General features: G+C 32.6%; 2 protein-coding genes across 2 annotated transcripts; both read left to right on the plus strand.

Annotated features, from left to right (window-relative positions):
- Nucleotides 1-4,015: 4,015 nt before the first annotated feature.
- Nucleotides 4,016-7,531, plus strand: LOC140433860 (uncharacterized). Its single transcript, XM_072521834.1, has 3 exons — nt 4,016-4,339; nt 5,042-6,796; nt 7,358-7,531. The coding sequence occupies exons 1-3, from the start codon at nt 4,016-4,018 to the stop codon at nt 7,529-7,531; spliced, it is 2,253 nt and encodes a 750-aa protein (XP_072377935.1).
- A 105-nt stretch (nt 7,532-7,636) lies between these two features.
- LOC140433861 (uncharacterized) lies at nt 7,637-9,292 on the plus strand. The gene has a single exon (XM_072521835.1). It carries the CDS (start codon nt 7,637-7,639, stop codon nt 9,290-9,292), a length of 1,656 nt encoding a protein of 551 aa, XP_072377936.1.
- The last annotated feature ends 16,872 nt before the right edge of the window (nt 9,293-26,164 follow it).

Genomic DNA, 26,164 nt, shown 5'->3' on the forward strand with positions numbered 1-26,164 from the left:
AATAAATGGAATACTACGATTGAGATACTTTCCAGACAGGTGGAAAGAAGCCGAAGTTATAATGATTGGAAAACCGGGAAAAGACGGGAGCTTTCCACAAAACTACCGACCAATAAGTCTACTATCATGTCTAAGTAAAATAGCCGAAAGAATAATCTTAAAAAGACTCCAAACAGAGTCTGAAGCAATCGGAATGATTCCAGAAGCACAGTTCGGCTTTAGATCCAGGCACTCTTGAGAATTACAAGTACTCAGGCTAACGGAATTTATTACCAAAGGCTACAACGAGAAAATGTACACCGCGACAGCTTTTCTAGATGTTAGTAAAGCATTTGACAGAGTATGGCACGAAGGCCTACTCTACAAAATGAGTCAAAATGGATACAGTGACGCGATGACATGTCTCCTTGCGTCATACCTGACAAACCGGAGATTCAGAGTTCGAATAGGGCCTGCCCTGTCCGAAGTCGGAACTCTGGAGGCAGGTGTGCCTCAGGGGGCAGTGTTATCTCCATATCTGTATACCATATACACAGCAGACACACCCAGCGACTACAAAACATTGCTCAGCCTGTACGCAGAATATACAGCGCTAGCAACAAGTAATAGAAACATAAACTTTGCAACCAGAGACTTACAACGCTCTCTGAATCGACTATACGCATGGTGTATAAAGTGGAAAGTAGCACTTAACCCGGAAAAAACGCAGGCCGTCATGTTTAGAAAACGAAGACAAATACCCAACATGGAACTAAATCTAGCAAATGAAAACATAGAATGGAGCAATCAATAAATATCTAGGAGTGACCCTTGATCACAAGCTCACATTCACTGAAGATGTAAACCAAGCGGTATATAAAGCGAAACTAACAAAGATACAACTTGCCTCGCTAATAGGCAGGAAAAGCAAATTAAACTTCTGGACGAAAATAAGGGTAGCAAATAGCATAATCCTTCCAACGTTAACATACGCATCAGCAGCATGGGGACACACATGTAAATCAAATAGGAAGAAACTGCAAGTAGCACAAAACCAGGTAATCAGAGAAGCACTAAATGTACCAAAATACGTACCCCTACGATACCTATACAGAGATACAAAGCAGAAAAGAATCCTTCATACAATGAATAAAAAAGCATACGACATCTTCAATGAGATAAGGAACCACCCGAACAGAAAGCTGCGAGAGCTAACAGATTATGATGCAAACATTAGGACGACACATAGACGGCCTAAACAACAAATAGCTGGATATGTCCCAGTAGCATAAACACAAACGTCAAGACTGAGATAGGCACAGACTAGTCAAGGACAACGGCGGGTTAGAAGTAGGAAAAAAAAGGGTAAGAACTGGGGTCTGGCATTTTAGAGTTCCAAACACCAGGAATTGCTCACCAAAAAAATATTTAGTTTTTAAGTCTTAGTTTTAGAATAAAAATCCGATAAAATACCTTCTAACTTCGCGAGTGAATTACAGTGACAATGAATAGACTAACACCTATTCATATTTTCAAAATGAGACAAGTAACAATGACCCCTGTCTCACGCATACATTAACACGCGAAAACAGTACAAAGAAAGCCTTATGCTCTCTTCGTACAGCCAACTTTTTGGCTTAGGCCCTTAAGGCAGGTCTATTTGGGAGACCAGTACGCGATTTTCTGAGCATCGAGGCCATGTGCGGCAAGCATGGGCTCGATGGCCAGACCAGTCGGGCGCTCAGCTGGCGAGCAGAACAAATTAATTTTTGCCAAATCGGCAGCTGAGTGACCGAACACACACTTTCCCTGTGCGGAGGGGCACCAACTTAGGTTGGTGCCCCTCCGTGCAGGGCACACACTTTTCTAGGGACATCAGGTCCAAAGTAATGCCCATACCATGTAAATTCAGTAAAGTAACTAGGGACAAAAGCTTTTAGCTAGCCCTTAATTTCAGGTGGCTTAACCACAACCATGTAGATACGGAGGGTGTTGTTGATTACCCAAATCGCCCGACGTAAAGTTCATAAGCCTTCACTACGTATGTCAGACGTAGTGAAGGGGTGGAGGAAAAACCTGGGGGTCAGATAGGTACCGATCCAGAATGATTAGCTCTTCTGGAGCGAGACCGGTTTGATCTTCGGACATGTGGATCCCACTGACTAGCAGTGGTATACACATGTCACTAGGGGTTGGGTTGAACGCTTCGCGTGTGTATGTGTGTGTGTGTGTGTGTGTGTGTGTGTGTGATTTGGAATAGTATTACAGAATACGACGAACTACCGGTTTTTGGGCGAACAAAATTGGGGAAGTGTCTTAAGGAAATACTTTTTTCGTGGGAAAAATTTAACAAAAAAACTTTACTTCTTGACAGACTATAGAGACAAGACGATATTGTCTGTTGAAAAATGGAATTTTTAAGAACAATTAAAAGGTTTCGAATAAAAGGAAAAATAATTGTTTATTTAGATGAATCCTGGTTAGACGAAGGGCACACTTAAGTTGATAAAAATATTACCAATTCGCGTCAGGGTTTTATGAAAGGGTATTCCTCTAGTTTGAACCTACCTATTAAAAAAGGTCGTAGAATAATAACTACTGATAACGGATCTGAAACTGGCTTTATTAATGTCGATTTATGAGAATTTACTTCAAGAATTACCAAACATTATCATAAGGAAATGACTACAAACGTATTTGAAAGATTTTAAAGAATACTTCTTTCAGATGGTTAGTAATATACCACAAAATTCTGTGATAGTAATGAATATTGCCAGTTACCATTCTCGTTTAATTGAAAAACTACTAACTTTGGCGTGGAAAAGTATGAGATCCTTAAAATTATTGGTTGGAAGAAAAAGAGATCACGTTTAATATTACGATGGTTAAAAAAGAACCCATAAATATTGTTGTAAAAAGCAACCTGTATAATATAGTTATTTTATCGAATTGTGCGCTTATGTCGTCAGCTGTCGTGTTGACGTGTGTGCGACTGACTCCCTACATCATAAACACTCTACTCCCCGCTTTATATAACTTAGGACTAGGACTAGACAGTGACAGTTTGCCTCTCGAAAATTGAAGGCCGGGCGTGTGTTGTCGATCCCGAAAAGTGCGTGGTCCGTAAGTAATAAATGCGCTTGTAAACCCGGTGTTTTGTGTTAAACGTATATCAGTTTGTTTCTCTCAAGTCTATGTATCTCTGTTACTGCCTCTCAGCACTGTAAAGCTAATATTTGTATAACTCTTTATGTAACTGTCAGAATTGCGATAATTGTCAATGTTTGAATCAGCCCTTAAGTTCACTGTAAATAAATCGAAGGAAAATACCTCTTAATTGTTTTATTGCTTCAGTGGTCCTTTATAAATATTTTGAAGCAATTAGGTGTTCAAATACGCCTCTCTTAAATGTGGATAGTTTGGCAACAAAGTTTACCCTTTCCATCATCTTGTGGTCTCTTCGAACCGGATATATTGTTTATCGCAATTCCTTTTCATAAATCAAATTAATTTTCTCTTATTTTAATTCTTTTCCCATAAAAATTAAAATAATACTCATTACTAAGTGCTCTTCACAAAATAGAACTTTGCGTAAAAACATAAGATAAACAATCTCACGGCACATGGAACATTACGTCACCACGCAAGTGTTTGAAGTGTTCATCCTCAACATTCTTATCGCAGATTTATCGCTCTTCGAGGTGCATCTCAAAATCTCAAGTGAAATTGCTGACAAGAAACATGTGATGTGACTATGGATTTTTATGGATTTTTTACGATTCATTTCTATTTGGTGAGTCCGTTCCTAGATATATTTTTATAATCACGTACAGGGACATTCAAAAGTTCGAACGCATATTATTAGTATACAGGACTAGTTTATATTTCGCAGGATTAGTAAAGACATTATTTTCTGAGACTCTTGTTTATTATACGGGGTGGACTAAGCTGTGTTTTAGACTCTAAAATTTTTTATTTCTCGTGTATCTCTCATAGATAAATATCTCACAAAGCTTTCGATACATCTCTAACCGCAATGGATCAATTAAAGAAACAACGCAAACCGTTGAAATCAAAAATCTCTCGTATCTCTAATTGGTTAAGGGATAACTCTACTCAAGAAACGGATCCCTTGCAGTTCCAACTCCGTCATACTGAACTAACGAATTGTTACGCCAAATATGATGACCTCATGGATCAGATTGAGGAACTGGACGAAGAAAACACTGAAGAACGCGATAGGGAAGAAATTGAAGAAAAGTACTTCTCAACTCTGGCAGGTCTTCAACATAGAATGGAGATGCTCCAACCTCCTTCACACCAGTTCAGTTCCACTTCTCCACGTTTAGCTAGTGCTAAAGTGACTCTTCCCGAAATTAAAATTCAAACTTTCTCAGGATGCTTCTCAGAATGGAGTGCATTCTATCAGCTCTTCGAGACGTTAATTATTAATAACCCGGAACTCAACAACGTCCAGCGTTTTGTTTATCTCAAATCCTTTCTACGCAACGAACCTCTCCAGTTGGTAGAAAACATCCAAGTTTTAGAAGAAAACTTCCAAATCGCGTTAGAGACTCTTCGAAATCGCTACGAAAACAAATCGCGCGTAATTAGTTTGCTTATACAGCGTCTTTTGAAAGTTCCATCCTTAGTCAAAACTAATGCAAAGGCCTTACGTGAATTTTTGGTCACCGCAAAACAGACCTTACTCGCGCTAAAAAATATGAATGTACCCATCGAGCATTGGGATCTCTTATTAATAGAAATATTCTTGCAAAAAGTGGACTTTACCACTCACCGGTCTTTCGAATACGAGTTAGGGTCAAAAGATATTCCCACGCTAAATCAATTCTTTGATTTTTTAGAAAAAAAGTGTGACATTATGGAAAAGTTAAACTCCTTAGATAATAACGATAAAAAAGTTATTAAAACTCACTCTAAAACGGTTCTCTTCTCTTCGGCAAATAACAAAACTAACTCGTACTCCAAAACATGCGTATTTTGTAATAATGCTACACACACTATTTATGCATGCACAAAATTTGCTAATCTTTTCTTACAGGATAAGTATAAATTTGTTAATGAAAACAAACTATGTCGCAACTGTTTAGGAACTAAACACTTTTCTCAAAATTGTTCATCTCAACGTTCATGTAGTATATGCAAGAAAAGGCATCACACACTCTTGCACAATGACCATGAAAATAGCTCTTCTTCTAGTAGATCTTTTCAAAGACAAAATCACGCAACCTCTCGCAATGTACAAAACACTTGGTTTGATGGTGAAGCCGGTCCAAGTAATTCTGTCTCTCTCTCTGAATCTCAAACCTCTCAGGTCTCAAATGTGATGACTTCTCTCTCTGCTCTGTCAATAAAGCAGGATGTTCTGCTGGCAACCGCTCTAGTCACTATTTATTCAAAGCATGGCGTACCCATACACGCTAGATGTATTTTAGATAGTGGATCTCAGTCGTCATTTGTCTCTAAAGATTTGGTTCAAAAATTAAATCTCTCTCCTTACAGCAAAAGGTTACAAATCTCTACTATCTCTGAACATAGTTCATTCTCGAACAAAATGGTAAATCTAGAAAGTTTTCCATACAAAAGAAATGGTAATGGTTTCAAAATCTCCTGTGGTATTTTAGACAACATAACTTGTAGACTCCCTCAGGTATCCATAAACAGAAGTAAATTTAATATCCCCTCTACAGTCACTCTCGCAGATCCCACCTACTCTGTCCCTGGAAATATAGATCTTCTTCTTGCCAGTGACATATATAGCGAGTTGTTATCGGATGGTTTAATACGTTTAGGTAAAGGACTCCCTGTTCTCCAGAACACACACTTAGGGTACATTATGTTTGGTTCTTTACCTCCTTACGCACTTCACAAAGGAATTTATAGCTCACAGTTGTCCCCTACACAGTCAAATGTCTCTTTATTTGTCCAGTCCACATCTGAGGAAGATAAGCTCGATAATATAATTCGACAATTCTTCGAAGTCGAAGAAGTGACCCCCTCTGTTAAAATCTCCTCCTCTGAGGATCTGGCTGAACAAATATTCACTGAAACAACTCAAATTCTACCTTCTGGTCGGTTTCAGGTAAAGCTTCCTCTCATTTCTGAAACAGCACATAAAATGCTGGGCAATTCTTACAATATGGCTAGGAAAAGGTTTATTAGTTTAGAAAATAAACTCTTAAAGCACGAAAATGTATACACTCAATATAAAGCATTCATCAATGAATATGTTTCTCTTGGACATGCCAAAAAGGTTCCTCTTTCTCTCACAAATGTGCACTTAGAAAATAAATACTTTTTACCTCATCACTCTGTCATAAAAGAAGAATCATTAACTACCAAATTACGGGTGGTTTTTGATGGCTTCATGAAAAGTTCCAGTGGCTATTCTCTTAATGACATCCTGTTGAAAGGAAAAACTCTTCAGCCTGAACTTTTCGACATTCTCCTTCGGTTTAGATTGTATACCTATGTCTTCACTTCCGACATACAAAAAATGTACAGGCAGGTACGAATTCATCCTGATCACACATTCCTGCAGAATATCCTCTGGCGGGATTCTCCAGAACAGGACATCGAATGTCTTGAGCTTCAAACCGTAACTTATGGAACAAAAAGCGCAAGCTTTCAAAGTACTCGTTGTTTAATGGAATTAGCTAAAACTCATCAAAACAAATACCCATTGGCCTCCGATGCTCTCTTAACAGGATGCTATGTAGATGACATTCTATATGGGGCCAATGACACGCAAACTCTTCTTAAGGCTCATAATGAGATAACTGACCTACTCAACAAGGCATGCATTTCTCTTCATAAATGGTGCTCTAACTCAAAAATGTTTTTGGAAAATGTTTCTACTCTCTCTACAAACTCTGCGTATATTATTTCACCAGAGAATGCTTCTAATAAGGTTTTAGGTCTCTGTTGGAACCCCAGTACTGATACATTTTCAATTTCTGTACCTCAATTATCAATAAAGGATAATTACACAAAAAGGGAAGTACTCTCTATTATCGCTCAAATTTTTGATCCACAAGGGCTCATTAATCCCGTAACTGTTCTTGCTAAAATTATTATGCAAAAAATTTGGATTTCTAAAATTAATTGGAATGACTCCGTGGATTTAAATATTTTAAATGAATGGTTGAAGTTTATAACTGATCTCGCTGCTCTCAAAGACATAAGCATACCCAGATGTCTTTTCTCATGTCATGAAATTTCTTCTATTGAAATTCACTCTTTTTCTGACGCAAGTTTGAAAGCATATGCTGCTTGTTGTTATATACGGGTCATCTACAAATCAAAAAATATCTCGTGCTCTCTTATTGTTTCGAAAAGTCGTATTGCTCCTTTAAAGACCATAACGCTTCCAAGGCTGGAACTTATGGGTGCTTTATTGGCTAGCAAGCTCACCACAAAGGTGGTTGATATCATAAAGGATAAATTGCCCTCTATTACCTCTATAAACATGTGGAGCGATTCTGAGATAGTTTTGGCGTGGCTCAGATCACATCACTCCAGATGGAATTAATTTGTCGCCAACAGGGTAGCTCAAATTCAAGAAAATTCTTCTCACTCTCATTGGAGACACGTAAAGTCTAAAGACAACCCTGCTGACATCCTCTCCAGAGGAATGATGCCCTCTAACATACTCAACTCCACTCTTTGGTTTCACGGTCCTCAGTTTTTGCAAACATTTGACCTAAATTTGTCTGAATATAGTCCGAAGTTTAATTCTAATAAATTACCTGAAGAAAGAAAGGTTGTTCTTCACACTCGAAGTGCTCAATTTGATTTCTTTGTCATGCTTTCTGAAAGGTTCTCCAGTTTCACGAAATATGTAAGGACTATAGCTTATGTACTCAGATTTGGTAATAACTCAAAGTCTGGCACTCAAAAATTATCGGGTGCACTTGAAGTATCTGAACTTCAAAATGCCGAAATGAAAATTATAAAATTATTGCAAAACTCATGTTTTTCCTCAGAAATTGCTGATCTCAAAGGCAATAAGATTATTTCTAATAAGTCTCTCTTACAATTTGCTCATTTTCTTGACAAAAATGAAATGCTCCGTGTAGGTGGACGTCTTAGGTATTCCGAAGTTACCTTTGATCAAAAATATCCTCTCCTCCTCCCCTCGAAAAATCATGTTGTTCGTCTAATTCTCAAAAAAGAACATCTCAGGCTCCATTATGCAGGTCCTCAGAATACTCTCTCTCAAGTTCGCCTTAGATATTGGCCCTTGAATGGTCTACGGGAGATTAAGAGGATAGTCCACGAATGTCATGTTTGTTTCAAGTTTAATGCCAAACCCTTAGCTCAAATCATGTCTGATTTACCTAAGGAACGCTTATGCTCTGCTCAAGTTTTTGCTCATGTAGGTTTGGATTTTGGTGGTCCCTTTCTAATAAAGGCCTCTAAACTTCGTAAAAGTCCCTTGATAAAGTCATACATAGCTCTGTTTGTCTGTATGTCCACACGTGCGGTTCATATAGAATTAGTCAGTGGGCTTACAACAGAAGCGTTTCTTCTCACTCTCAAGCGCTTTATCAGTCGCAGAGGTCTCCCTCAGACTATTTTCTCTGATAATGCGACAAACTTTCTTGGGGCTAAAAATCAGTTATTCGAACTCTACAATTTCTTGAAAAATAAGGAAACTAACTCTTCTATTCAGGAATTTTTAGCCTCCTCTCAAATTCGGTGGAAAACAATACCACCTCGATCTCCTCATCATGGAGGACTCTGGGAGAGCGCTATAAAGAGCGCTAAACATCATATCTATAGATTGTTGGGCAATCTCAAAATTACATTCGAGGAATTCAGTACCGTGCTTACCCAAATTGAAGCCGTACTTAATTCTCGGCCCATTTGTGCTCTCTCTAATGATCCCTCCGATTTCACATATCTTACCCCTGGTCACTTCCTGATTGGAAGGTCTCTCACCTCGCTACCCGACCAGGAGTATACATCTATCCCGGAAAATCGACTTAGCATCTGGCAAAATCTCTCTAAGCTCCAGCAACTTTTTTGGAAAAGGTGGTCGACTGATTATCTGAATCGACTTCAAAATCGTCCAAAATGGTTTCTCCCATTTAAAAATTTACAACCCAATGACCTTGTGCTAGTTAAAGAAGACAATCTCCCTCCTCTCTACTGGTCATTGGCACGAGTGATGGAAGTCTTTCCGGGTAAAGATGGCCGAGTGAGAATTGCATCTGTTAAAACTAAGGATGGGATTTTCAAACGCTCGATAACAAAATTGTGTCCTCTTCCTAGTGAAGGATTATGTTAATGTTATTAGGTTTAGTACTTTTACTCATAATATGTTGTTTGTATGAATTTGTATACTATTACTCATATTGGTTTTTTTTATGTACTCTTTTCTTTTTAATGTCTTTTATAATGTTAAATCTAGTGCTTCAACGGGGGGCAGTATGTTGTAAAAAGCAACCTGTATAATATAGTTATTTTATCGAATTGTGCGCTTATGTCGTCAGCTGTCGTGTTGACGTGTGTGCGACTGACTCCCTACATCATAAACACTCTACTCCCCGCTTTATATAACTTAGGACTAGGACTAGACAGTGACAGTTTGCCTCTCGAAAATTGAAGGCCGGGCGTGTGTTGTCGATCCCGAAAAGTGCGTGGTCCGTAAGTAATAAATGCGCTTGTAAACCCGGTGTTTTGTGTTAAACGTATATCAGTTTGTTTCTCTCAAGTCTATGTATCTCTGTTACTGCCTCTCAGCACTGTAAAGCTAATATTTGTATAACTCTTTATGTAACTGTCAGAATTGCGATAATTGTCAATGTTTGAATCAGCCCTTAAGTTCACTGTAAATAAATCGAAGGAAAATACCTCTTAATTGTTTTATTGCTTCAGTGGTCCTTTATAAATATTTTGAAGCAATTAGGTGTTCAAATACGCCTCTCTTAAATGTGGATAGTTTGGCAACAAAGTTTACCCTTTCCATCAAATATCGTTCCACAACACAAACAAAAATATAAAAAATATGTAATCAATGAAAAGCTAAAGATCGCGGAATAAAAGTACTTCGTTTACCCCCATATCATTGTCAACTCTACCCTATAAAGCTAATATGGGCACAAAACGTATAGTCACAAATATCCTTCTAAGGATCTTATATAGCCAAAGTAATATAAAACAAAAATATGTAAATTATTTTGCTTATTATAATTTAATACCTAAAAATATAACAGACCTAAAAATTTTTTAATTTAAAGTGTTAAAACGGACACTGGACAGTTAAGTAACATATATTGTAATATATTAAACAAAATTTATAAATATTTAAAATAACCAACATTCACCTTAATAACAACTAACCTTAATAATTCATCAAAGAAATATTCTTCTAACGTTTCTTTTATTGTTATTTTTATTTTTACATTTGAAGTAATTTTAATTTTTTATCGTATTGCTGTAACGAACGTGCTTAAGACAATTTAATCTTGACATTCAATATTTCAAATACTTCAATGTCAGTTTATATTTGCGAAATCTTTTAATTTCTGTGAGTGTTTTTAAATGTATTTGTACGCCATTTTTTGTAATGTTCAAATTGTTTCAGTTTACTCCTGAGGAAGCTATCAAATAAGTAGCGAAATATTGAGTATCTTAGAAAAAAGAAAGATTTTCACTAGAGACTACTTTACCCGACAATTCCAACGTATTTATAAATTATTTTTTGGTCGAAATAATCACTTCTAATATAATATATATATGTATATATATATATATATATATATATATATATATATATATATATATATATATATATATATATATATATATAATCTATGGAAATTAACAATTTAAAAAATTAAAAAATACAGACATAATTCTGAATGACCAACTTGAGACAAACAGTTGTCTTCTCCTCAACCTATTCAGTTAAAGACTATTGTGTAAACACATTAAAAAAAGATCACTTGAGAAAGGTGTAACGATAAGACTACCAAAGAGAATTGAAGTACTATTATAAAAATAATACCTCAATCAACCATGGGCGCTTATCGTTTATGCCTTGCCTAGCTCAGTATCTCAAGTGTGAGTTCGTCTTTTCTTAAACTAATAATTGAATTTGAGCTCTTTGCTGATAGCAAATAAAACAAATTTTAACCAAACACATTTATTAAAACAAATAAGAAACAATAATCAACCCTGCCAAAGCTTAACAATAATTAGTGAGGATGATACTTATGGTATCGATGACCTGCTTGTGTGTCCTCCCAATTAAATGTTATGTCCTCCCGGGAGCTGCAGTTGTAATATGTGGATATGACGTCCTGATTATGTGGTTAATAGATTCTTGAATATGGTCTAATAATAAAGCCGCCAAGAGTCTTGAAGAATATGATCAATAAATTCTTGAATATGGTCAATAAATTCTTCAAAATGGTCAATACATTCTTCAAATGGTCAATAAATTTGCCAATTAAATTTGAATGTTGTCAATAAACTAAAAATATAACAACAACTGGTATTAGAGACACATCAAAAGCGGTTTAACTTCCTTGCCATTTTACAAAATTACAATTAAACAAATAGCGAATGGCAAGGATAAAATGAAATATAATTATTATTCCTTAGTTAAATTCTGTTCAGATCCCTAGATGCATATAATCGAGAAAACGTGCTTTCGAAAGAAGTGAGGTTATGAATATTGGAAATGCTGTCAGAATTTTAGAATAAAGATTAGTAGATTAGTAGAAAGTACTTACCCCAAGAGAATTTTGTAGACAATAAAATGAATCTTATAATAATGGTTGCCTTCTTTTATAAATTTCAAAAAGTGGCAAAAAATTATATTCCCACTACGTTAGAAAAGTTGATAGACAGAAACTAAGTGGGAGATTGAAATGAAGTTAGCACAGATGACATAGGACGTAAGCCCATGATAGAAATAGCCTTTCTGTCAACATGGAACAGAATATTTAGTCTACCGGACAGAAAAAGAGAGGGCGGATATTTATTCTACAGGACCGAAAGAGAAAGAAAATAAAGACAGAGGGAGAAAAGAAAAACAGAGGGCGCCAACTACTTTTTGAAGAAAAAATAGTAAAAACTAAGCTGGAGGTAAAAGAATTAATAAATTAATAAAGAAATTAAAATAAAATAAATATTTAAATTTAAATTAGTAAAGATGAGGAAATTTTGTAGAAGTTTTGAAAACAACGGTTTTACTGTTTTGTTGTTATATAATAAAATTAGATTGGAATAAAATTTTATTTTCCAAATATTTCTACCAAATTTCCCGGCACAGAATCGATAATTTCTTCGTTTTCGTTTTATGTTAACCCTCGAACCTATTGTATCAGCTATCTAAATCTTATACTACAGGCAGGATACAAGAAAAGAGAGTGATAAAAACACATTTCTAATAAGGAAATGTTTCCCAGTCGCTTTAAGTTTTTGCACTACCCTCTACAATTTCGGACATATTTTTGAAGTTATAATGAGGTGCTGGATTATCAAGCTCAAGAGAATAGAATATAATATAGAGAAGCTCTATCTGCCAAATTAAAATTGCAAATCCCACTTCGATATTTAGCTACCGGAAACTATTTTAAAAGTTTAGAAACTTTATGTAGAGTCAGCAAATCATCCATAAGTAAATTTATAGGAGACGTTTTGGATGCAGTTTGTGATGTTCTAAAAGAATTTATCCAGGAAAGTAAAAAAAAAAACATTTTTTACTCAAACGCGGTATTACGGTATTACGTATATCTACATTTCCAGTTTTATCTTCATCAGTCACGAAAAGCAACGCATACTTTTCGATGCATGGCCTTCACTTTTGTTCGTATTCTCGCTGTCTTTTCTTTTGCTTACTTGATCAATCAATCAATCAATCAATTAGTTTATAATGTTCTTCACTGTCTTCTAATTTCCAGTCTCCATTTATCTCGGTCTACCTTGCTTTCTTCTTCCATGCGGTGTCCAGCTCAATACTTTCTTTGGTATTCTGTGTTCATCCATTCTTTGGACGTGTCCATACCATCTTAGTTGATTTATTCTGATGCCCTCTGTTATATTGTGCTTAACACGAATAATTTCTCGTATTATTTCGTTTCTAACTCTGTCTAATCTTGATTTTCCAGCCGCTCTTCTCCGGAAGTCCATTTCTGTTGCTTTAATGCTTTTAAGCTTTTTCCTTTCAGTGGCCATGCCTCACTGCTATATGTAACAATGCTTGTTATATTGCTGTTATAGATTTTGTATTTGTTTTCTTTGGAGATTGTTTTGTCCCACAGTACACTGTTTAATTGCCTAATGGCTTGTCCTCCCTGGTTATTTCTATATTTAATTTCTTCGTCTAATTTGCCATCGTTGGTTATTTGAATGCCATTAATATTTGTATTTTTGACAGTGATTTATTTCTCGCTGTATTTCTTTCAAGATTAGATTTTGTTGAATTCCCTCAATACACATATGTATTCAGATTTATTAATATTTACTTCTAGCCCCCATAGTTCGTATTCTTCAATAATTCTTACTTAATTAAAATCTATATTATGTTTTTGTTTTAAGTGGATGTGTAAATTGGAGGTACTTCCCAATTTTTTTTAAACTTTGGAGCAAAAATTGCAGCAATATTGGTCTTTATCAAGTTTATTAAAATTCAATCACACATTGATTTTAAGTGGTGCCATCTTTCTTACTAATTTTATTAACTACAAAACAATATTTATATTGTGCCCAAATATCAAATAAAAACGAAATAAAGATAGAAAAGTAAACTTAATAATTTAAAGTAGATATCGAACTCAACCTTGCACTGCTCATGACTGACTACACGATTCAAAAATCACACAAGTTTGATCTTCTCACAATCGTCATTATTTCAAAACAATTAATTTAATCTTGGTATTTTACAAATGTACTTGTTTACATGGAGCGTGGATTACCAAAACGTGGCTCACGTTCTTGATTCACTAACTATGTCATATCCTTCTTTTTCTTCTGCACTTCAAGACTTAGGCTTGCAGTCTATTCCATCTTCTTTCTAGCTATCTCCTTCTGAGCCTACCCACGTCTCTTCTTCCTCATGGTCTGTAGTTTATTTTAAATAATTTTTATTTATTCTGTCACTCAATGTTGTTATCACTTTGAGTGCAACTTTTTTCTTCGTAAAAATTTTATTTCGGCAGATTGTATAAATAAATTATGTTGCGATCTTGTTTAAGTGCTTAAGTTTTACTTCTGTATATCAATATTGGTGCTGCTATCATTTTATAGAATAATATTATTGTTTCTAATTTGGAGTATAATTCATAAGTTCTACTTTCTAGTTTAAAAACCAAATACCAACAAAAACCAATATAAAATTCAAAATAAATAATAAAGATTATGCGCCAAAAATATTTCTTCGGGTTTAAAAAGGAACTATATGTGACATTAATTTTTGATGCTTAAGAAAAATGGAAATTAAATTCTATTATGGAGAAAACGGTTTCTGGAAGCAGTGCGTAAATATAAGAGAGAAAATATATTACGCATATAAAAATAAACGAAATTTAAAGAGGTTAAATAAAATGAAACAAGTATTCAACATTATGAGAAAACACCGATTGTAAAATTGAAAACAGGCGTTTTTGGAAGGATTCCCAAAAGTAATAGCAGTGATACCGGCTTTTTATATCGCGTGGAGAATATGAATTCACCTACTTTGAAAAAGTAAATTTTATCTTGGGTTAATACTCATGGAGCCAGGATCTGTTATCATTTTAGATAATGTACCTTTACCGAAATGCTCAATTAATAATCTGGCTGTATTAAAAAAATATAAAAAATCATGACCTAAAGCTTAAACTTAAATTGATAGAGATTTTAAAATTGCCTAAAAGCATATATTGTACGTTTCATTCTTTTTGGTCGATTTTACATTCAAAACCACTGAAGTTAGATGAAACTATCAATTCTGTTACCAAAAAAAAAGGTATTTTCTAAATTAATATTAATCACAATTGAATTATAAATACGTACAAATAATAGATATAGGGTATACGCATTATACGCCAAAAATGGAAGTTTTTTGATCGAACTACAATATTAGACAACTAAAAATTCATCCACCCTCTGGCTCTACAGCCCAATTCGATCACTGGTCTCCCTCATCAAACCTCTCCATCCGTTATGGTATGTAACCATTCTCCTCCACAATCGACTGCAAGGAGATTTTTGGCGTCCTCATCCACATCATCTTCCCATCGCTATCTTGGTTTTCCAATAGGTCTCTTTATCTACATTATTACATTCAAAAGTAGTTTTTTGGAAGCCTGTTTTCATCCATCCTAACTACATGGCCTACCCATTGAAGACGCTGTAGGCGGACATACTGAGATAAAGGTGGTTCTTTATATATAGGTATATATATAATATATATACATAAATATAAATATATATTAAATATTTCATAATTGTATCTGATTCGTCACCTGTTGTTCTCATTTATAGGGCCTAGTATTCGTGTTAGTACCCTGCTTTTAAAGATTTCTATGCGCTTTAGAGATTTTTGAGTCGACACTCAAGTTTTACATCCATAGCTCACTATTGGTAGGATAATGATCTTGTAAATTCATATTTTAGTTCTTTGATGTACGTCCTGTGATTTAAATACGGGCTCATAGCAAAGTATGCCTTATTGGGCATATTATTGGGCATATATTGGGCCTACTTCTTCCAGTACTAAATTAAACAATGTTGGTGTCAGCTGATCAACCTGTTAATCTTTGTGTTATTTGAAATGAGTCTGTCCTCTTATGTTGTATGTGTACCTGAGCCACTGTGTCCGAGATCGTCATTCGAATGACCCTAACCAATTTAGAGGTTATTTTAAATTCATTAAATATTTTGTATAAGTATGTCCTGTTTATTAAGTCACATTCCTGCTTAAAGTCTAGGAACATTTATATCATGTTTCCAAGCTTTACTTAAGACCTGCCTAACTGTAAATAATTGGTCGATGGTTGATCTTCTCTGTCTAAATCCTGTGGGATATTCTCTGATGATCTTATCTGTAAGGGGTTGTAGTCTCCCTACTAACGAAACAGAAGATTCATCAGTAAATAAAATGTTTTTAATAAAATTGGGTTCATCATTAGCCTTCGTTATTAGAGTTTCACAAAACTCCATTCTTCGAAAGTAGTAGTCTGGATAAAGCTGCTGCGTTTTCAAATATTTAAAATTCTTGTAACCGTGCTTTTTTCACACTTTCGTTACAGTAACATTCTTAACATCTAACTCCCTAACAACGCTTCTACTTGAACGTGTTGAATCTACCTCGATTGTTGCACAAATTTGTGTTTCCCGGTATTGTCTTTTCTCAACTTTTTCTGGTGACACTTCTTGAGCGTGATATTTTCTGCAATTTTTGAGGCAATAACTACCCTAAAAATTTTTAACAATATTATGAACTCACTGTAGGCAAGGAATTGGTCTCCCCTTAAAAACACATAAAATAAATCTACACACTGTTGTCTAGAATTACCACCATAAAACCATTTTATTATTTAAAACTTTTCTGCGGGCGTATAAACAGGCATATTGTTTACAAAAATAAATTTAAAATCTACGCTCTTATTGCTTTAAATAACCACTGTATAATGACAAAATATTGGCGATATGAAACGGAGAATCGTGTAAAGTCGACGGCGCTAATTTAAAACTTAACGTACGGTATATATATATATATATATATATATATATATATATATATATATATATATATATATATATATATTTATATTTATATATATATATATATATATATATATATATATTAATGTGATATTAAAAGTCAGAGGTGCGCCAAGCAATTTTAATTAATTAAACTTATTTAAATGATGCAATTATGATTTTATCACACTATTTAATTCTCTTATCTCAGGGTTATATTCGTGCTTCAATATCTATGCTTTAAATATGATAGGTAAGGTCTAAAGAATACCGGAATAATAAAAAACATATATGATACAACATTATATATTGAAATAAAATTCACACTCAAATATCTTCAACAAAAAATATCTCATATAATGATTATCAAAATTTTGTTCTACGTACGTGAACCTTCAAAAACTAATGTTATATACAATATAAATTAAAATTTCAAATCAAAATTGTTGTTCTAAATCTCCTGATCAAAATATTTCTATCTTTTCTAAAGCAATTAAAAAAAAACTTTGTTAATAAAGAAAAACTGACGAATGGTAAAAAAACTATCTCTCTGATGATGAGTTGTCCAAATCCTCGTTCCTTGTAGCCTACAATATCTATTCTTAGCAGTTCCCTAGGTAATCAGTAATCTTACAACAAATTATTGCGAGCCTCTCGTCTTTAATGATCTCCTTCAAATGCACGTATCGTTCAAAAGATGCTAGCCTCTTCTCCTCTCGATAAACTGAGTCTCTCGTTCCGGCCTGAACAGTGACTCTTGGAATATATAAGTAGAAAAGTATAACTTACAATATTTTACTGGATCAGCTTCCGTCAGATACAGTTACTCCAAGAAAACTCACAAACATTCACTTCTAATGCTTACTATCACTTGGGAACCACCAGAGAACAACGACTGTTCGCCTTGCACCCTTGGAAAACAACTGATTATCTTTTCTCCCTCATAAATCTAGTTAAACTCTCATTCCTACATACCTATCCCACTTTTTGTCAATCTCCTCCAATCAGAGTTCGTCACACTTATCCCCATCTACCATTTAGATAACAAACAACAATTTTACCTACAATTATAAATTTCCTAAAAACTATTAACATGCTAATCGGTTTCTACAAATTCTTAAGAACTAACGGAGAAATATAATTTCTAAATATTCTATTCTATTGTCTTATTCACTGTACAAGTCCATTTGGAAAACCCGCTCGCATTGTTCACATCACTCGAATATATTTTACAAAGAAAATAATTTATGCATATCTTAAATTTTGTTTACTACAGGTCATCCAGGATAATCGACTTTCATTTCTTCAAAATATATTTTATAGTTTATTAGTTGAATTATTTGAATTATTATATTTTGTACTTTGAAATATTTTAGGAGCAAACCAATATTATTTTCAATTTTACATAGCTTAACAACTTTACAGGATATCTTGAATATTTATTTAAATGGTCTCTTTCGTAAGTTTTAATTTTATCTTTGGCTGATAAAATGAATCATAACAATATATATATATATATATATATATATATATATATATATATATATATATATATATATATATATTGTTATGTTTCTTCTTTCCCAACCAAAGAAAAATAAATAAAAAAATCCATCGAAATAAAATTTTAAGATATCAATATAAACAAATTGTATATAGTAATTTAAGATAAGATTTAGTGTAGATAAGAATAGAAATTTGTTTGACAAACGACCTTTTTCCGTTTCAAACAAAATTATCAAAAAAACCTTTGTTTAGAATTAGAAGACATTTTACCTGTAAGTTAATCTTTTCATTGTTTGTATAATCGAGTATTAAATGACCATATTCTAATCTTTTGAAATATGTATAAATTGTGTATTGACAAAACCAATTTTAAAGTAAGCTATTTAGTTTTTCTCTGAAACCGAAATTAGGCTTTTCCAAAATCATGGTAAACACAATTTGAGCTTTTGATTGGACGGTCGTTTTTAAATGGGAATTTGTGAGCCGATCATGAGAACTAAAGAAGTCAGTTATAATTTGGTCATCGAAGGAAACAGTCGTTTGTCTCAAGATAGGGTGTGGTTCGTGAGTTGGATACCGGCATTGTGAAAAGAATTGAATAGTTTTGCAGAAGGAGATAGCAAGTAGATTGAAAGAGGTCCTTGTATCTACCGTTGGCATTTTGTGAAGATTTGTGAAAGTAGTTTTACGGCATCAAGTTGACAAAAGGAGGTCCTTGTGTCATTAATAAGTAGTTGAGTTTTTGGAGAAGTGCATCAGGTGTTTTTGGTGAGTGCAGCAGGTTTGCAGAGACTTAGGAAAGAGCCTAGGTGCCAAAAAGGAGAGATCACATCGTTGAAGAGACTGGATTTTTCTGGGTATGTTCCAACATACAACTCAATAAGAAAATAAGCTGTAAGTGTTTTGTACAATTGAATTTTATATCTGTGAAGGATCGGTTTGACATCATGGTCATTAGCATTCAAATTTAAGAACTGAGGTTTTGTTAGGCTAATCAAAAGTTTAAAGTTTTGTTGTTTCTTATTTCAAGTAAAGAAAAATTTAAGTAAAATTGGTTTTCACTTAATATAAATATATGTAGATTTAAAATCTTATTATTATAAAAATTTGATTTATTTTCTTGTATGCTGATTGATAAGATAACGACAGAATTTGATAATTGTTTTATTCGTTCATATAAAATAAAGAAACGTAAATTTTTGTATAATAATATATTTTTTATTCTTATCCTTCTTCTCTATCCCGATAAAAGACAACTAGAAAATCTTTGAATCCATCGAACACAGGTAATATAAGGAGTTTATTTTACTTTTGATAACAAATAAGTTATATTTTTTTATTGGCTCAATAAACTAAGATTAAAGTCAAAATAAACAATCATAACAATTTATATATATATATATATATATATATATATATATATATATATATATATACATATATATATACATATATACATATATATATATATACATATATATATATACATATATATATATATACATATATATATATATATATATATATATATATATATATATATATATATATATATATATATATATATATATATGTTATATGTATTTATTAATCATTTTTAGTACGTACATCAAAGAAGATCTATAAAACCGCTGTAAAGGAGAAAATGATTTTTACGTTTACTTTTTAGTAACTAGCTGTTAAAAGTCTTATAGTTGGCGACGACCTTCCTCTCGAAAGCTCTTCACTTCTACTTCAAAGACGCTTCGAACTTTTGTCAGTTCCTCTGCTGACGCAACGAAACAGTATTAAGAGACAGAGAGTATATAACATCGTGCACTTTAATACCTTTTTCAATGAGATTTTAGCAAACAACTAGGCAGGACAATTTACCGGATTTAAAGTTAAATACATGCCCGATATATACGGAGGAGCTGAAATGATAATAAAATAATAAGAAAAATATTAAAACATCCGGAGGTAATCTTAAAATTAGTAAATAATAACTAGAGGTCGGAAAATATGCAAAATGCATAGTAGTGCATAGTTTCATATTTTGGATAAATTGTATTATTGCATATGCATTTATTAAAAGTGCATATTTTCAGGTATACAACAATATAGACAAATATCTGAGCACGCAAATAATGCAATTTAGCGAGGTAGGTAAAAATATCTCTCAGAAATACCCCTTATTAGTATTAGCACAATATGACAATATGAACAGTAAAACGCAATAAGCCGGTTGGCGGCATTAAATAAAATCATAAATCATAAATCAATATGATTTTTCCCAAAAGCTTAACAAATAACAGATTATCAGAATTTGTATTAGCAAATGACAAAATGCAATTGTCGTTCTGTCCCTAGATACAGTTAGTTCAATTTGGTGTATTCTTTGGATCAGTAAATCATTGCTGTTAACCATATATTTTGCACGGTTTGTAACAAACCTGTAAGTATTATGTTTAATTTAATTTGTTTTAATTTTTCAATATTTTTCTAAAAATATAAGCTAAGTATAATTTTACGTTAAAATGTAAGTTTTAGAATAGCTCCGTCATTCATTATGAAAAACTTATTTATTTTATTGCACTGATTTTAAAATTATTTTTAGCAAAGGTTTAAACATTGTTTTGACACTGATTTTTCGTCATAAATTAATACGGTATTTTTTACGATAAAATTGTGACATTTTACTAAAGCCTCTGATATTTTATAAAATTGTAACATGTAGTGTGCTTGATTAATATTGTTTGTCCGTTTAAAATTGACTAAGGAAATCGCCCTTTGTCTTAATATCTTGTAGTATGATAGTAGTATGATAGGTAGTAGTAGATATATAGTCTTTTGATAGTAAAAATTGTGTTTATGACATCTTCTAATGGTGTGTTTTAACTGATCCATAGAGAACAGAAAGAAAAAACAAAAATAGTATGATTAAAAAGTAATTAGGTGTTCTTCATGTTATATTAATGGAAGTAGTATATTAAACCTGTCTTGATGGTATGCAACATGTTTTGTATCCAGGTGTATTATGGTGTGTATATGTAAAAGTAACAACATAAAAGTACGAATACCAAAAGCAAAGTCTACAGGCTATCACAATGATGCGAGCAACTAAAGCACAACATTAATTTTCTAAAGTTCGTTTATTGTGATGAAAACAAAATGAAAATGCTTCCCAACAAGTATACACTAAGTTTAAAAGATAGTTGACGTTTTTCTTATAATAATTAGATATAAATAACATACGTTTATAAATTTATAAACATTTTAAACTATATTAAGTGTAAATACCATCTAGAAAAATATCACATTAAATACTATTCGCATATCATCAAGTCCAAGTTATTACAAACAACTGAAAGAGTCAAAAATCGATTTAGATATTAGAGGAAAATAATATTCAGTGCATAATATATATTCGAGATATATGTAAAAATAAAAATTTAATAATTTTATTAGTCTTTCAAAATATCCTTTCCATTTATGTCTTGGTGAGGTTCATGAGCAACTACACCATTTTGAATTTCTTCAATTGTTCAAAGAAAGTTTTGTTTTTGGTCCGCAGTCCAATGTATAAACTGTTCTTTGAATAATTTCACCTAAAAATAGCTATGGTAAGACATTCATAATATAGACAATAAATCAATCATCTTATAAACAGTAAGATAAACAATCTATAGTTATGCTATGCAATATTTGCTGTAATGAATCTGCTTATATGCAAAGTAAAAAATATTCCTTTTTTTTTCCTGTTTTTTTCCTTTTTTCCCTTTTCCATGTTCTTATATCTGTTGAACCAAAATACTTGACAACATTCCAGTAGAGTATACAATTAAAAACTAATATACCCGATTATAAAAATGAAACCTCTAAAATGTTTTAGATAATTTCTTCTTCTTCTTCTTCCTTTATTGGGTAATATCCCAGGGGATAATTTGCCCAACTAATTTTTAGATAATTTTACTATATAATTGTGGCTAACCAATATTTACTTACTTAAAATTGATTTACTTTAAGAATTTATATAATAATGAACGACACATATTTGGAAGATCTTGGCGGTTGTTAATTTCACTTAAAATTTTATTTAAAGTGGGCATTTTATTCTTGAAAAAGAATCTGTGTACTATCTGTCGTACAAATGTTTTAATGCTTTCATCGTATCTTGCAAGGATAGAAGGTCGACCGCCAATATTTTTAGGACATCTTACTGTTCCAGTCTGCTTATATTCCTTAATTGTTCCGTAAATAGTTGAATTCGCAACACCTAAAGTTAGTATATTACTTTAGCAAGTCTTGATTTTAACAATAACTATACTGCAAAACTAACCTCTGGCCTGTTTTATTTTTGCTACCATGGCTGTGATTTTCATTCCAGGATTATCAATTGTTATTTGTTTGTACATGTTTATAATGCATTGTTTTTAATTTAATGATAAATGACCCAAATCCACTCGGAGAAGGATAATTACCACTAGTACTTGGCATTGAATCCTTATTGTTATCTGAATAACACTAATACGTCGCTAAATAGTTCTGACAAGCAATGTTTTTTTATATAAATGCAAACAAAAAATCTAAAAATTAAAGGAATAACGCAGAAAATACAAAAAAACGTCGATATAAATTTTGAATTTTAAAATTTCATAAATGTCATTAGTGTCAAAATGTCATAATTTATTGGAGTAGACTTACACCTTAGTTAAACTTGCTGTTGGACCAATTACAAACAAGCATTACGGCGCGGTAAATTTGAATTACTACTCCTGGTTAAAAAACAAACCATAGGAGAGAGAAACTACACACTTCACTTGGATATAGACAGTCAAACCAGTCAAGCGGATGGCGGGTTAGCTTTTTGTCAAGATTTTATTTTATTTAAAGAAGATGTACTAAATTTGAAAAATATTGGTTTCTTGTATTTATTAGAAGAGTTTAAGAGTGTATTTTGGTTTGGTTTTTCTTGGTGAAGTCTATAAGTAATCTGGTAAGATTATAATTTTAATATTTAATAATCAGCCAATTTGAAATCTCCTTGTATAAAATCTATACAACAACCAAAAATTAATATGTTTTATTATATCAGGCATTTTGTTTATTTCACGGATAATCTATTCTTTTCCTATTTGTTGAATTCATATGTTTCAGGCCGAAACTCAGATAATTGTTTCAATTTATCCAAGGTCGCAGTAAATTTCACAAATCAGTAACGTTTTTACTTGACTAAATCATTTTTTTTTCTCCAATGCTTATCTTTACACAAGATTAAAAACCTTACCTACACGTTTTTGCTTTTTCTCACTCTCTTCTTTCTTACTAACGAATACAGAAAATAATAGGGTCTATATTTTTTAGCCATCCTGCAATATAAATAATTTCTACATACTGGAACATTAGAAGTCACAGGGGCTTGAAGCTTTATTGAGTTTATGGGTTTGTCTTTTTTTTGTTGGATTTAATTCATCAGAATTTTTGGATTTATTTGGGATTGGAATAGTTGAGATTTCCACCAGTGCCGTACCTACCATAGGATTGGAGCTGGTCGTTGGACCTCAACCTTATTATTTGTTGGTTAAATATTACTTTTTATTTTTGATCAATTTTTATATTTTAAATTTCAATAAATAACTTTTTCTTCAAGGCATTAATAGTTTTTTAATAACAATTAATTAATTTCATCTAATAATCATTTATTTATATATTTAACTATTTATAAATGGATGATATAATACCCCCATAATCTTTCGAATTGTCAGGTATTTGTGTACACATTTAACCGGAGAATTACAAATATTTTTTTTTCTTATTTTAACATAGATATACATTTGGCATTTATCCCGTCATAATAATGTCAACTTAACTTGTTTAGACATTTTACTCGAAGGCCGAAGTGCAGAAATACTCTTTCTAGTAGGCGAGTAAATTACCCTTTTTTAAATAAATAGTTTGTACTTTTCTTATTATTCAATTTAGTATTGGAATATACAAATTAGTTGACAGGGTTATTGTTTTTTTTAGTCAGGTATTTTACAAACTGTACATAATAGGTGAAGAGTGATATAGGTTAAATTTTTCATAAATTAATTAAAGTAACCTTTACAGCAATATAATATACTTTGGGAAGTAACCTTAATACTTTCCTGGAGCCCATAACTATCTTTTTAATTCGTTCTTTATTTCAGTACTCCTTTCTGGTGCAATTATCCTTAATGCTATCAGTTTGTCATATTATTTGTCAGATCACTGTCTTTAAAAGGTATGCAAATTGGCCGAATCCTTCCTGAGTTTCATTGGTCATCCTCTGGCATAGCCTGCTAGCAAAGATGCATTAAATCTCACGATATTGTGTTGTGAGCACATCTCTTTCATTTTTGTTATTTTGGCCACTACATCCTATTCTTGTTAAATTGGAATAAATGGTTTATGTTTTGTAACTTAGATTTAATAGCTTTTGTTGTTTGTCCTTATTTAAGCTTAAATTTTTGTTAAAAGGTGCTAAATTTTACTTATTTGTTACTAATAATTATTAGTATAAATTATAATTTATTTGTATAAAAGCATAGACTAGGAGAAGCTCAATTATTTTGAGTTAGTTCAATTTTAATGTTTTATACTGCAAAAGTGACAGTTTTACAAATTTGAATTGAGACGAAGTTTTGAGTTGTGACGTTTTTACGATGATAATTTTGATTCGAATAAGACATTTAATTTCATAAAAAAAAGTTTATTTTGACCTAAGTAAATTTACAAGAGCATTAAATCTAAAAAACAAAAGCATACATTCATATTAAGAGACATGAAAATAAGAAAAAACATGATAAACAGCTTTTAAATGTAGTTAATTAAATACCTACAAGATTAATTTAAATCAAAAACTTGTTTGTAGAAAGATTCATAATACAATTTTGGTATTATATTTTTATCAACAAGTTCTTTAAAGTCTTTCTTCTTTTTAGTAGCTAGCTGCAATCTGTTTGCATATGCTCTTACCAAACGCATTTCAGGTTCGACGGTTTCTTTGGGCCAAGTTTTCTGATTTTGCTTTTCTATTCACATGATTTTAATGTTTCCATATAACTTTATTATTTTCGGTGTTACTTGAGAAATTGCTACCTATTTCTTCTTGAAGTATTTTAAGGTCAAAGAAGTCTTCAAATGTAAACCCAAATACTTGATAAGGGATGCCAGTTTCATTGTGGCATATATCCTCAGGTATGTATATAGGGCTGGCTTTAAGGTATGCCTGTATTTGTTTTTCGATAACGCTGTGGACATTATCGCCTTCGTTTTGAGAATGTCCATGTATTAAAAATTTGTGTGTAATATTGGATATTTTATTAAATTTTGTCACTGCGTACAGATATGCTGTGAGCAAATACTTATTTTTTCGTTGACCAGTGCAGTTGTCAGAGTAAAATGTAATATCTAAATATGTGGGGTGATTATGTTCCGATAGAGTTTGCAGATACTTTAGTACGCAGCTTCCTTTTTCTATTGCTCCACGCTTACCTTCTGTTTCATTCCAGATATAGCAACTAACGGTTTTAACATTCAGGTCGCTAATAGTGAAGTTATAACAGTTCGGTTTACTTTTATAGTAAAACGATGACACTTGACCTTTAGGCACTGGCATTCCTGCCTGCAATCATATACTGCGACATGAGAGCTGTTTGACTTATTTTTGTCATTCTCCTTTTCCTTGCGGGAAAGCTCTTTTTCCTTTATATGAAGATTATATTCTTCTAGCAAATCTCGTTTGCCCTGCTCATCGGAGTTATGAATGTCTCACACAAATCGCATTTATCCTTTTTTGGTGAAAAAAAAATGAAATATTATAATTTCCGTTAAATATGCGATTAAACATAATGGAATTCAAAATGCAAAAGGCATTTGTCGAGACTCACGATCTTCCTTATAATCTCTGTAAATATCTGCTAAACTTCTACCACACTCAATATAATCCCGAGTA

Source organism: Diabrotica undecimpunctata, chromosome 2 (genome assembly GCF_040954645.1).
Source record: "Diabrotica undecimpunctata isolate CICGRU chromosome 2, icDiaUnde3, whole genome shotgun sequence".
Taxonomy (NCBI): Eukaryota; Metazoa; Arthropoda; class Insecta; order Coleoptera; family Chrysomelidae; genus Diabrotica; species Diabrotica undecimpunctata.

Bases quoted from the DNA above. Each gene is read 5' to 3' on its own strand.
- LOC140433860 (XM_072521834.1), top strand. From the start codon at position 4,016: ATGGATCAATTAAAGAAACAACGCAAACCGTTGAAATCAAAAATCTCT. The intron at 4,340-5,041 runs GTGACTCTTCCC...CTTTTCTTACAG, and splicing joins CACGTTTAGCTAGTGCTAAA to GATAAGTATAAATTTGTTAA. The intron at 6,797-7,357 runs GCATGCATTTCT...GCTCCTTTAAAG, and splicing joins TAACTGACCTACTCAACAAG to ACCATAACGCTTCCAAGGCT.
- LOC140433861 (XM_072521835.1), top strand. From the start codon at position 7,637: ATGCCCTCTAACATACTCAACTCCACTCTTTGGTTTCACGGTCCTCAG.